The 14,218-nt window shown below is 41.3% G+C and overlaps 1 protein-coding gene across 1 annotated transcript in view; it reads left to right on the top strand.

The window, feature by feature from the left end:
* The window catches only part of RPGRIP1L (RPGRIP1 like), a 171,246-nt gene that overhangs the window by 130,872 nt on the left and 26,156 nt on the right, over positions 1-14,218 (top strand). Inside the window, exon 23 of the mRNA XM_075940279.2 lies at positions 12,549-12,732. Within this exon, the coding sequence (XP_075796394.2) occupies positions 12,549-12,732 (184 nt within the window). The remainder of the gene's footprint in view (positions 1-12,548; positions 12,733-14,218) is intronic.

Below are 14,218 nucleotides of genomic sequence, written 5' to 3' on the forward strand. Positions count from 1 at the left end.
ACTTTATCATTTTCAGTAACGATATAGTTTTCAATTATCACAATAAAATTTACTGCTGTCAGCTTCCACGTTATTTTAAAATGTGCCCGTAAGGCAATCACTGGCAAAAGCAATTTTTACAGTGGTGGTCCCATTTACCTTTAGATAGGTTTACATTTACATGCAGATATTTTAAGGCATTTTTGCACTAATAGTAGTTTAGTGAAAACTGTCATAATCTGTTTCTCTAAATTAAGATCTCATGATATAATTAATTTGGATGTTACCATTAAATAACAAGAACCAGCAATGCCAGGTAGTTGTGGTTCTGGTGTTCAGTAAATTGTGTTGTGAAAGGTTGAACATCCATAATGCACACAATGGAATGTGCATAATAAGAAGCAATAAACACTTTTCAATTTTTAATATGTTCCTTTTGCACTGGCATTGAATAGCATTTATGAATTATGTGCATACACCAAAGGGGAGTATATATTTTTATCATTTCAGAATATGTAATGGCTTCCATTTGTGCATACCAATTCTCTTCCTTGCACATATATTGTATATTGTGTCACCCATGTATAAGATTTGAAATATTTAATGTGATTGGATAGAACCTGCCCATGTAAAATCTGACTCCTGAACATGCAAATATGAGACTCTGATTTGGAAATGCAGGTTGGGTTGCCAGATGGTTGAAACAAAAATACCAACCCCCTCCGAAAAAAAAAAAAAAGAGAGAAAAAAAATTCTGTTGAAGGGGAAAAAAGGTGGGGGGGGAGACCAAAGTTGTTGAGCAAAAAAAAAGGACTCCAAGGGCTTATTAAGCCAAAAAAAAAATAAAAATAAAACAGCATGTCCCTTTTAAGAGTGAGAGCAGGGATAGGAACAGGGGAGCGGTTGAGCACTAAAACCCAGGGGAAGCATTGCTTCCCCTAAGTCTTTTGGCCGGCAGCCATTTTGTGCCGGCAGCCTTGGGGAACCAGGTAAGCATGGGGGCTGGGCGGGGGAGGCCGGGCACTGAGTGTTTGTAGGCTTGCCAGGTGCCCGGCATTTTCGCCTCCTGGCAGGGGAAAAATTCAGAAAATAATGGACATCTCAGGTGTCCGGTATTCTCTGAATTTTTCTGCTGGACAGGAGGTGAAAATACCGGACTGTCCCAAGTGAATACTGGACACCTGGCAACCCTACGTGCAGGTGTTACAACCTCAAATGGATGCCTAAGTGTTCATATGTGGAACTGTTTATGCATACATGGAGTAGTGATGCCAGTTCAGCCAAAAATAGATGGAAATTCAACTTGTTTCAGGCTGAGTTGGCTCTTGTTTGTGTTTTGGCCAGTGGGCTTTTTGCATTCAGGACTTCTACAGTGGCTTGTAACCTCTTGGTTTTTGATTGGCTCCTGGAGTCCGCTCATACCGGTTCCAAACAATCAGAATGAAAGCTTGACTCAGTTGATTTTGCTGCAGTCCAGCTAACCTCTGATTGTGCATCTCCTCCTCTCCCCTGCTGCCTTGATTGTGCATATTAGCAGTGTGAATGTTACTGCTAAGGGACTTAAAAGTTCCAGTTCCAGGAGGAACTAATAGGGGAAGTGGAGGTAGGTAACAACCTGGGAAGCAGTGATCATGAGATGGTAGATTTCAGGATCCTGACCAAAGGAAGAAAAGAGAGTAGTAAAATATACACCTTGGACTTCAAAAAAGCAGATTTTGACTCCCTCCGAGATCTGATGGGCAGAATCCCCTGGGATGTTAACATGAAGGGGAAAGGAGTCTAGGACAGCTGGCAGTATTTTAAAGAAGCCTAATTGAAGGCACAGAAAGAAACCATCCCGACACATAGCAAGAGGGGCAAACATGGTAGGAGACCAGACTGGCTTACAGTGGAAATCCTTGGTGAACTTAAGCACAAAAAGGAAGTTTGCTTACAAAGAGTGGAAACTTGGACAAATGACCAGGGAGGAGTTTAAAGGTATAGCTCGAGAATGCCGGGGGGTTATCAGGAAGGCGAAAGCGCAAATGGAATTGCGACTGGCTAAGGATGTGAAGGATAACAAGAAAGGTTTCTACAGGCATGTTAACAAGAAGAAGGTGATCAGAGAGGGTGTGCGGCCCCTAATGGATGAAGGAGGTAACCTAGTGACAGATGATGTGGGGAAAGCTGAAGTACTCAATGCTTTCTTTGCCTCTGTATTCACGGACAAGGTCGGCTCCTGGACTTCTGTGCTAAGTGATGCAAGATGGGATGAAGATGGACAGCCCGTGGTGGGTAAAGAACAGGTTAGGAACTATTTAGAAAAGCTAAACGTACATAAATCCATGGGTCCGGACTCAGTGCATCCGAGGGTACTGAGGGAGTTGGCAAATGTCATTGTGGAGCCTTTGGTTACTATCTTTGAAAAGTTGTGGAGATCGGGAGAAATCCCGGATGACTGGAAAAAGGCAAATGTAGTGCCCATCTTCTAAAAAGGGAAGAAGGATGATCCAGGGAACTATAGGCCGGTCAGTCTTACCTCAGTTTCTGGAAAAATCACGGAAGGGATCCTTAAGGAATCCATATTGAGACACTTGGATGAGAGGAAAGTGATTAGGAATAGTCAGCATGGATTCACAAAGGGCAAGTCGTGCCTGACCAATCTGATTAGCTTCTATGATGAGGTAACTGGCTCGGTGGACATGGGGAAGTCAGTGGATGTTATATACCTTGACTTTAGCAAGGCTTTTGATACGGTCTCCCACAATATTCTTGCCAGCAAGTTAAGGGATTGTGGATTGGATAAATGGACGGAAAGATGGATAGAAAGATGGCTAGAAGGCCGGGCCCAGCGGGTAGTGATCAATAGCTCGATGTCAGGATGGCGGTCGGTTTCTAGCGGAGTGCCCCAAAGTTCGGTTCGAGGACCGGTTTTGTTCAATATCTTTATTAACGATCTGGATGAGGGGATGGATTGCACCCTCAGCAAGTTTGCGGATGACACTAAGCTGGGGGGAGAGGTAGATACGCTTAAGGGCAGAGATAGGGTACAGAATGACTTAGACAAATTGGAGGATTGGGCCACAAGAAATCTGATGAGGTTCAGCAAGGACAAGTGTAGAGTCCTGCACTTAGGACGGAAGAATCCCAAGCATAGTTACAAGCTGGGGACCAACCAGTTAAGTAGTAGTTCTGCAGAAAAGGACCTGGGGGTTACAGTGGATGAGAAACTAGATATGAGTCAACAGTGTGCCTGTAGCCAAGAAGGCTAATGGCATATTAGGTTGCATTAAGAGGAGCATTGCCAGCAGATCCAGAGATGTCGTCATTCCCCTTTATTCGGCTTTGGTGAGGCCGCATCTGGAGTATTGTGTCTAGTTCTGGGCCCCCCACTACAAAAAGGATGTGGACACATTAGAGAGGGTCCAGCGGAGGACAACCAAAATGATTAGGGGGCTGGAGCATATGACTTATGATGAGAGGCTGAGGGAGTTGGGTCTGTTTAGTCTGCAGAAGCGAAGAGTGAGGGGGGATTTGATAGCAGCCTTCAACTTCCTGAAGGGAGGTTCCAAAGAGGATGGAGAGAGGCTGTTCCCAGTAGTGACAGATGGCAGAACAAGGAGCAATGGTCTCAAGTTGTGGTGGGAGAGGTCCAGGTTGGATATTAGGAAAAACTATTTCACTAGGAGGGTGGTGAAGCACTGGAATGGGTTACCTAGGGAAGTAGTGGAGTCTCCATCCCTAGAGGTGTTTAAGTCTCGGCTTGATAAAGCCCTGGCTGGGTTGATTTAGTTGGAATTGGTCCTGCCTAGAGCAGGGGGCTGGACTTGATGACCTTCTGAGGTCTCTTCCAGTTCTATGAGTCTATGATTCTGTGATTCACTCATCTCCTGAGTCTGAGATTCTGCTCACCCTCCTCCCATTTGACAGGACAGCACCACTCCCCATTTAAAAAAAAAATCTGAAGAGTAGGAGAAAAAGCCCTGAGCCTGGATGCTACACGGGGTGGGAGAGGAGAAGAAAAGATCCTATGAGTGTTACGGGTGCTGTGCAAGATGGGGGAAGATGGTGATGGTCCCATGTTCATGTCCCTGGTGGCAGCAGAGTGTGCAACTACACACATGGACTTGAAAGTTCCAGTCTAGACTGGTTCCTTCCTCCTGTCTGAGCTTCCTTTATGTGCGATGCGGCAGAGCAGCTCCAGGGCACCCCATGGGACAGCAGGGGCATGGGGAGACACATAGTGTTAAGGGTAAGAGCTGGCACAAGGAGTATGGGGAGGTGCAGAGCGTGAGGAGGTACTAAGGGCTAAGAGGCAGGCATGGGAGGGTAGAGGGAGATCCAAAGACATGAAGGGTGAGGAGAGGTACTCTGGGCACAGGGTATGGAGAGGCAGGTAGGGTGAAGGATAAAAGGGTACGGGGGGCAGGATAGCTTTCAAGGTGGCACAGTGAGTGCATGAAATGCACCCCAAGGGAACAGGTCACATAGATTGAGGGTTTTTTAAGGTTACTTATTTTCAGACATATTTTGAAATGGACTTTATTTTCATTTCTGTTTATTTTGAAAGTCAGGGTTGCTTATTTACAGCATGAAAGTTGGCAACCCTAAAGTGAAGGCTGAGGCCTGAAAATCTGGTGTATTGTTCCATGTCCTCATCTAGTGTAAATTAGTATAGCTCCCTGTGTCGGTGGATCTGTGCTGGGGATGTAAGCGAGTAGTCGACGACTCAGTAAGCCTCATTTCTCTCCCCTCCCTCCCCCGTTCACTTTTTCTGCCTCTGATACAGAGGCAGCAAGGAGAGGAGGGAGCAGGAACTTGTGCTGGGGGGAGCTAGCTTAAAGCTGGTTCTCCCCAGCACTGTCTCCACCTTGCCACCTGTCTCCTCTGCCCCCGCCGTTAGTGGCAGCAGCATGGGGGTGGTGGGAGGCTGCTATGTAGCAGCCTCTGCCTGTGGCGTGCCTTCGGCAGCAGCCTCTGTCCACAGGGGATCTCAGCAGCAATCTGGGACAGGGGCTGTTGGACCCAGCACAAGGTGGGACTGAGCAAGCCTGGCTCAGTCCAGGCTTGTGCAGGATCTGGGAGCTACCCCTGCTGCGACGCTGCATTTTCAATGTAGTAAGAGTCAGGTTGCCTGCATACCCGGCTCTTATTACATTTAAACTGCAGAGCCACAGGGAGGTAGCTCCTGGACCCAGCGTCAGCCAGGACTGAGCAAGCCTTTGCTTATTCACTAATCATGTAGTTGATAAAAATTGTGTCGACTACACTATTAATTAATGAATTACCCATTTCTTAACATCCTTAATTTGTGCTAGTTTACACTAGCTAAAGATCTGGACCATTACAGTCAATGTTCCAGTCATGGCTGCCTTCTGTTGCCCCCTTATCCTTCCATTCCATTCCAGGAACTATGACAGTGTTTGCTTCAGCTGTGACTTCACTGAGGATTGCTAGGTATTCAGTACTTTTTAAAATCTGGCTACTTATGTAGGTGTCTAAATATAGATTTAGGAGTTTGATTTTAGATAACTAATTTTTAAAATCTTGGCTTATGTAAATGTCATGTGAGGCTGGTGCTTGTACTTTGTCTCAGAAAGTCCTTATCTTCTTTCCATGTGTAGTAATAACTCTATTTTGCCAGGATTTGACTTCAACCAGCATGCTCTCATCAAAGTCCAGTTTCAGTCACCTTGGAAAAATAAGAACACCATACTGTCATGCATAGTGAAGGAAGAAATTGAATCCTTCAACCAGTCCCATCTATCCCACTGAAGTTCTGATAGCAAGCCATTGAAATGTCATGGTCAATGTTTTCAAAGGCTGATGATGCATTTAAGGGATCACGAGTTAACCTCTGACCATATTCTGTCATTAAGAGGTCATTGTTATCAGTAAGATCAAAAAAAGAAATAAAGCCAAATTGATAGGATGTAAGAAGTGTGAAGATTCCATGTGGTTAACAACCTTCTTAATGACCTACTCTGATAAAGATTAGATGGACCCCAGTTAAACAGATAAGAAATCAGTGCCCAAAAATTTCTTGAATGCCCCATAGCAAGGAAGGGGAATAAAGTGCACAGCAGTAAAAGGGTGTTAGGTTTCAAGAAGGTGAATGTCAAGAAATTGAAGGGCAATGCATATCAGAATTTAAAAAAAAAAAATAATGTTAACTTACTGAACCACTGACAGCTATTTTTGAAAAATTATGGAGAACTGACCAGCTGCCAGAAGATTGAAAATAATTAAATATGGAATTAGCCTTTTAAAAACAAATCAGATTAACAAGTGGTATGTTATTTCTGAATCTTGTAAAATAATGAAATATCCCCCCCTTAATAAAAAACATCACCACTAAGCATCTAAAAACTAATGGACTGTGAATAGTAAGCTGTATGAATTTATGAAGAAATCATCTTTCCAGAATAACGTAATTCTACTAAATAAAGCAGTTAGAAAATAGAAGAGACCCCCACAATTTGCAGAATTGCTATTCGTGGTTCCATGCATTCTCTGGTCTCTTGGCCTGGCATGGGGGGGCTAGGAGCCACAGGGAACTCACTGCATGCCTCCCAACAGCATGGCTCCCGACAGCTGCCGTGAGTTCCCTGAGGCTCCCGGCAGCTGCACTGAGTCTCCCGTGGCTCCTGTAGTGAGTTTGGGTTCACCACGGGGAGCCAGGAGCCGCAACTCCCAGTATTCATAAATGTTGCCATTCACAGTTGGTGAACAGGTATGTCATGAAATCTTCCTCTCACAACTAATTCAGATGTCTTGGATAAGAAAATAGTCATGTGAGCTTAAAATAGTTTTTTAACAACAACAGAAGTGGTAGAGGGAGAAATTTTGGCACATTGCTATATTTTTGTTGCTAAAGTATGTTACCGCCCAAAATATGAGTATAGGCTGAGCTGAAATTTGAGAGTTGCTGTTTTCTTATAGGCTAAAAATAATTATTGGGAAACCATTTTTTAAAAAATGACATATAACAGTTACTGTTCTGATCAGCATTGTTTAATTATTCAGTTCTTAATAACATCTGTCTCCAGTTTCTGATCTAATATTGAGCTAGCAAAAAGCCATTTGACTGTTGTCTTGATCTGTAGCACTTCTTGAAAATTTACATTTAAAAAATAGGGAAAAAATGCAAGATTCTCCTCTATAAGGCTGTAATATGCAAAACAGAATTCTTGATAATGAAATTGACATTACCTAATTTATTTACAATTTATCCCTAGATAAAAAAGCAAAACAATAGAAAACCCATAGTAGGTCCCTTCCATAAGCAAAAAATTGGTAAGAGTGCTGAAATACTGCTAATAGTGTTAGCTCACATGCCTATGTTTGAAACAGTTGAGTATGCTGTGGATATTAGGTTAGTTGCCCATTTCCTTAAGGGGCTGAGAAGGAATTATTCCTCTCACTGCCATATCGGCCAATGAAGGTGGTGTTTTTTTCCTTCCCCATAGCTAGTCTGCAGTAGACTTGGGGGTTAGGTTATAATGTCACAACTTCACACACAAAATTTGTGGAAGATGTTCAGTGTGGGTACTTAATATGGAAGAGATATGGTTATTTAATAAAATGATTCAAAGGGAAGTATCACTTAAGAGTCAAATAAGTGGAAACATCTCTGTCTCATCAGCAGGGAGCCGATTCTCCTCCCTCCTTTTTCTGGCCCCTGTTAAAGGATCTAAGAGATTTGGAGTTCTGCATATGGATAGTGGAAAATGGATTCCTCTCCTTCGTGTGCTGTACAATTGTTTGTCAGTTTCTCTTATATATTATAAGTGAATACATTTATGCCCTTATTAAGCCGCATCTATAACTTCCTATCTTTCTTCTGGCATGTGCAGACAATGAGAATGGCCAGAAATGTCCAACCAGGTTACTACCTAAAACTGTTGATTCTGAGAGTGAAATCTTGGCCGTTTGGAGTTTTCCCATTGATTTCACTGGGGTCAGGATTTCACTCTGGTTCTTTAAAGCAACAGTAGAATATAATGTACTAGCTGTTACAGAAGCCATCCCTGCTCAGACAACACAAATTAAATGAAAAAGCCAAGAAATAAATGTTGCTACTCTACACTTCTGATATAGGAGTATTCAGCATATTACTTAAACCTTCCTGAAAGAGAAGTACAGGTTGGACCTCCCTGGTCTGGCACCCTCAGGACCTGACCAGTTCCGAATGAGGGACTTTGCAGGATATGGGGAGAACCCCCTACCACCGACCTATCAGGATACTGTCTCTGCCTCCAGCTGGCTCTGCTCCGGCCCCAGTGCCACTGGGCATCAGCTCTGCTGCTATAGGGCTTGAATTCCGATATGTTGCCAGTAGACAGCTGGGACTCTCTGGGGATGGAGCTCCCCAGGCACCGTGGCCCTGCTTCTGTTCCACCTGTCTGGGGCTTCCCGGGAACAGGGCTCTGTGACTGCCCCATTTCTGTCCTGCCCGGGGCTTCCCAGAGACTAGGCTCCACCTCACTGGGGGTTCTCAGGACAGGGCTTTGCAGCTGCTGTTGCGTCCACCTGGGACTTCCCTGAGACGGGGCTCCACAGCTGCCCCACTACTGTTGCCCCAGGACAGGGCTCTGCAGGGACAGGGCACATTAGGTCTTGCTGCTGCCTCACCTGTTTGGGGCTCTCTGGGGACAGGGCTCACCGGTCCCGTGGTGGGGCTCCCTTCTGCTGGATTCCCTGACTGGTTCGCATTCCTGGGTGTTGGAGCTGCCGGACCACAGATGTTGCTGGACCAGAGAGTCCCAGATTTAAGAGGCTCAACCTGTAGTACGTACACAATCCTAAGTACACTGGGGGAGTTCAGAGAGTCTTCTAAGTCCATTAGCCTCGTGGGGCCAAACCTTCAGCTGGTGACAATTGGTGTATTTCTAGTTGAAGTCAATGAAGCAATGCCGATTTAGAAGTGCTTAGGATTTGCCCTGTGATTTTTTTTTTTCCCCTTGAAGCATAAGAGAACTGAAGCCCAAATCTCCCAATAATATTAAATGGAACTATAATATAAATTTCTATAATTGTATCCAATTATGCTGGAATGAAGTCTGATGAGGATTTTCAACAAAACATAACAAAAATATAACAAAGATCTCTCCAGAGAGACATTAAACTTGATCACAGACTAATGACAATATGGTTTCATTCTTAGGTGTCTACATGTAATAAAGATATTCCTATATACAATTAGAAGCAACATTTAACTGAACTACATGCTAACACTAATACCACACACTAACTAATGTAAGCCAAAATCCTGAAATTAAATGTTTCATTGGTTTAATAACAATCTATCAGTTACACAAATTGTTCTGTCATTACTGCAACAACCCATATAATCCATTGAAACATTTCTTGAATTTTGTTTTATTACATCAACAACAAAACGATAATTTCCATCAAAGGAAAATTATTTGAAGGGAAATAAATGGGCATGATAAATGAGTTATTTTTCACAGTAATTAGGGCTAATAGGTTGGCTGTCAAGAATAAAGAAAAATCTAACATTTAGGGAAAAAGAAAAATATAAGTATATAATGTCCTGCAGCATAGTACCAAGAACTGTAGTTTAAAACTTTAGTCATAGCTGATATTAGTTGTGACATTTATATTCATTTTTATTTTTTATTAACTGTGTGGTTTTTATACTAGCAGTGAAATATGAAGTAAATATTAGCTGTTGAAGTGTAAACCAATTCATTTATTTTTTTATTTTGTAACAATGAAAATTAATAATTTGCCATCTTAAAAATTAGAAAGCAGTACATAGATTTATAGGTGGATTTTCCTTTCTTCTGTCTGCAAATAGAAACTAATATAAATGTTTTTCCCTGTAGCATATTATTACAAATGCTAACTATGTCAAACAAAATGTTAAGTTATTTAAAAAGACTTGCTAATACAATATATTATATTTGGATTTCACTTGTATGTGTACAAACTAGTTTGACATAACTGTTAAATACTTTTGTGGGGGAGAACCCCTCAAAATATCATTTTAAATGCATCTGCTGATATATCTGTTCAATGCAAAAAAGAAAAGAGTTGTTTCTGGAGTAAAATTAGACAATAGAGCCAATTTCATTTTTTATGCATGTGAATGTAAAGTGCTCGAGGTTATTAGTTGAAACCGAGTAACCTTTCTAGGCTTTCATCTCTTTCTTTTCACATTTGAATATGAAAAGCATATTCAAGTCAAAGACCATCACTTTAATGACATTTGGCAGTCATTTGATTTATTAGGTTTTAGAAAAAAAATTCCTTTAAATATTTCATCATACTATGCTAATCCTAGTAATATTGCCAGCTGAAGCCATGTACCTGTATTAGTGGAGACAGAATGGTGTGGAATTTTCTCTGTCATCCTAGTAAAATTTCCATGAATCTACTGAATAATAAAACAACCTTATTGAAATATTCAGATTTGGGTTTTTAGTTAAAGTGTCTTAGGATACATAATAAAAGAAAATGTCTTTTGAAGGAGGGGGTAAAATTACTTCATCAAATATTGAAGGGGCTTGACAGCAATGAAAATTTTTCTTTATGAAGGGTATCTTTACAATAGGATACTCGTGCTTTTCAATGTGATTAATTATATACTACACTTTTGAAATACATCAGCAACCACCATGATATGGGTGAATTTGCTATTCTTACATTGAAGTCTAGAAAACTGATTTTTCTAAACATGCTTCATTTTTGAATGTTATAATTGTTACTTCACGTGATCGGAATTTAGAACCAGAAGTCTACAAATTCCATATAGGAGAAATAGTCATTAATCAGATAATTAAATTTAATTTAAAAAAGGCAAGAAATCAGATGTGAACTGAGAGTTCTGTTTGCTCTTTGAAGAACAGAATCTCATCCTTTGAATGTTCATCTGTGTAATGTAATTTTGAAATCATAGTGGCTTCTCTTTTTTTGAAATAATGGAGTTGTTCAAAGAAATGTTTGTGACTTTCCCCCCTCCTCCCATAATGTTTAACATTTAAACTCTCCATAGTCAGGTACAGTACATTATATAGTTAACAAAACAAATATATACAAAAACCTGCCATGATTACAAAAATGGCAAAGGAGTGCAAAGCAACAGTTTCAAATATAAAATATATGAGTGTCATAATTAAGACAAAAATAAAAGTAAAAAGAATTTAGAATTCTTAAATGTACTATTAGAATATCAATTTAAACATTTATTTAACTTAACTAGAGCAGGTGAGTTAAATGTGAAATTCTGTCATCTGTAAGTACCGTATTATTTCATGTGGTATCTTATGTTTTATATCAGCTCCAGTTTGGTAGCAATGCAGTCTTCACTAGGCATATAGTGAACTGATGGGCATCCAGTTGGAAAAGTTTGATCTATAATATTGTTGAGACTTTTGGATGAGTTACTGAAAGATAAATGTATCAGGAGCATAGCCACGGTTGGGCCATGTCCCGCCGAGTTTGAATTCATGCCCAACCACCTCCCATCTGTCTACCTGGTACTCCAGCTAGGAAGCAGGGCTGGGGTTTACCCTGCTCCACTCTGTCCAGCAAGCGAGTGGAGTAGAGCACCAGGGCTTACCCTGGGCCTGCTTCACATTGCACTGCAATCAGAGAGTTGGGTTGGGGCTCTAGGGCTTAATCCTGCTGTCCATCGCCACCCATCCAAAGTTGGGGACTACCCAAGTGGGTCTTTCTTACTACACCACCTCTGTATGACTACTGTGGAAGTATTTTCAGACTCAAATATAAAGAGGCATATATTGCAAAGACACTGTTAACTGCAAACACTGGGACACACTCGAGCTATGCCAGGAGGAGGACAGGAGGTATTTGACTGGAGTTCAGTCAGGCCATAACTTTATTATTATTTGATGTCTGGGACTTCCAAATAGGTCTCCTCCCTTTTTCTTTCTCTCCCCACTCCCATTCCCTTCTCCTGTTTATTTTGAGTTTTTATATCCCCAACTCATAACTCCGGTCATCTGAAGAAGTGGGCTGTGCCCACGAAAGCTACCTGTTACCATCTACATGTTTCATTAGTCTAAAGTGCTACCAGACCATTTGTTGTTTTTTTCTGTAACAGACTAACTCAGCTACCCCCTGAACCTCTTTTTAAGTCATTTTCCAAATATTATCCAGTCACTTGTATACTTCTCCTTTGGAATACCTGCACTGGACCTCCACTTTATGTTAAATAATGACTTGTGAAATATAGGGTACCGCCCTTCGTGCCAGGCAGGAACAAAGTTAAAGGGAAGCTTTGGGCTCAGAACTGCCCCCTTTTAAACTTCATGTTCCTAGAGAATGAGTCAGCAACCACACTGACCCTTTTGCATCAGTTTTCATTGCCCTGTGCTCCCTGACGTAAAGCACTGTTCCCTGCATTTGGTCAGCCACCCAAATTACTGCATACACACTTTCCTGCTTAAAGGTGTAGAGCAGTCAATAGAACCTCTTTGTATCTCTGTCATCATAAAGGAATCATGTTTTATTGTACCAAACATCCCAGTGATGTAAACGTTTGTTCAAGTTGACATTATAAAAAATATGGTGTGTTTGTGGTTTTTTTGTTTTTAAAACAGTCAGCAGAAAAAATTCGGATTGAGATTATATCGCTGAGTCTCACTGATTCCCGAGTTATAATGGATGAAACAATACAGCAACTGTTCGTAGAATGCAGATTATACAGTTTTCCTGCAGAAGAGACTCCACACTCACTTCCCAAACCCAAAAATGGACAGTGGGTTCACTATAATTATTGTAATGGTAAGTATGATATATTTATGAACAGCCTCATGTCTTCAATTAAACTACAAAAGCTATTTAATAAATTCTGATTCCTTTACTCTCTTGATTACAGTAAGGTTGGTGGATATTCCAGTTGTATCTGCCATTTCTAAAAATTCTTGTAGAAAATAGCACAGAGACCACATAAGAAATAAAGGGGTTAATTTCTGCTGATGCAGATTCTAATAGCTGCTTTCAAATCAATGAAGCTATGGCAATTTACGTCTGCTGAGAGTGTGTCTCTTAAAATGTAAACAATTTAATTTATTGAAAATGTAATTAGCTATAAAATATCAGAGACTAAATTATCTTATTTTGTTACCATATTTTAAATAGGGTTTAATTATCATAGTACAAAAGAGGAAAAGCCACCCATGATGTGATTAATCCATAGAATTCCAATATCTAAACATGTTTTAAGCATGATCTAGTTGTCAAACAGAAAGTTACCCATCTGTGATTAGCATTGTTGTTTACCTCACAATATTTTCTCTCTTTGTGTTCCAATATACTGGTTGGATCTTCTTGGTCTGGCACCTGGGAACCAGTCCCAAACAATTTTTCTGGACCAGAGAAAACCAATTCTAGCTCCTCTGCTAATGGACTCCGGGCTCTTCCGGGGTCCATGAGCAGAGGGCTGCACTCCCCTCCGGGCTCCATGCTGGCACCTGCCTCCTCTGGGCTGCACTGCCGGCCCCAGACACTGGTGGGCTCCATGCCCCAGGCTGGACAGCACTGTCAGGGTGGGCTCTGTGCTCACAGCCAGGCTGCTCTGTCGGGTCCGGGTCCAGCCCCAGCCACTGGGCTCCATGCTGCCAGCTTCCTGCCCCAGGGCTGAGTCTATTGCCAGCCCCAACACTGGGCTCCTGGCTTCTCTCCCTGGGGCACTCTGATCCTGCAATCTCCATGGTCCTGTCAGAACATGGGTGTTGCCGGACCAGAGAATCCCAGACCACAGAGGTTCAATTTGTATGATTTGTGACTTGTTCAACATAATTTTTATAGGTAGCATCCACATTACTGTTGTAGTAAAGGCTGCTAATATTTTCATTATGGGACTTTGAATTCTCAGTGACTTAATATTATTTTAATCTTGAAACTTTGTATACTTGCTGAATTTTTTTCTACTTAACTACAAAAGTCTATTCATATCTTATTACTCAATTTAAGCTTCAGAAATATGATGTGATCTGAATTTGAGTACTTGAGATCTTCTTTACCTTAACTATATAGGAAGAGGTCAACTAATGTGATAGTTCTGGCAAACTGAGAAGGTATCTAATTTCAGTTTAAAGGTAACTTTTTTTTTAAACCAAAATATATAATCTGTGTATAACTAATATACAATGGCCTTTATTAGCATATATAAGAATGAGTGTTCTTATGTACTATAATCCCTAAAGCACATTGAGGCCCTTAATATACCCGGCCTATGCTATTGTTAGAAGTGCTGATTTAGTAAATT

The sequence above is a fragment of the Pelodiscus sinensis genome, chromosome 12, assembly GCF_052426305.1.
Source record: "Pelodiscus sinensis isolate ZL-2025 chromosome 12, ASM5242630v1, whole genome shotgun sequence".
Lineage (NCBI taxonomy): Eukaryota > Metazoa > Chordata > Testudines > Trionychidae > Pelodiscus > Pelodiscus sinensis.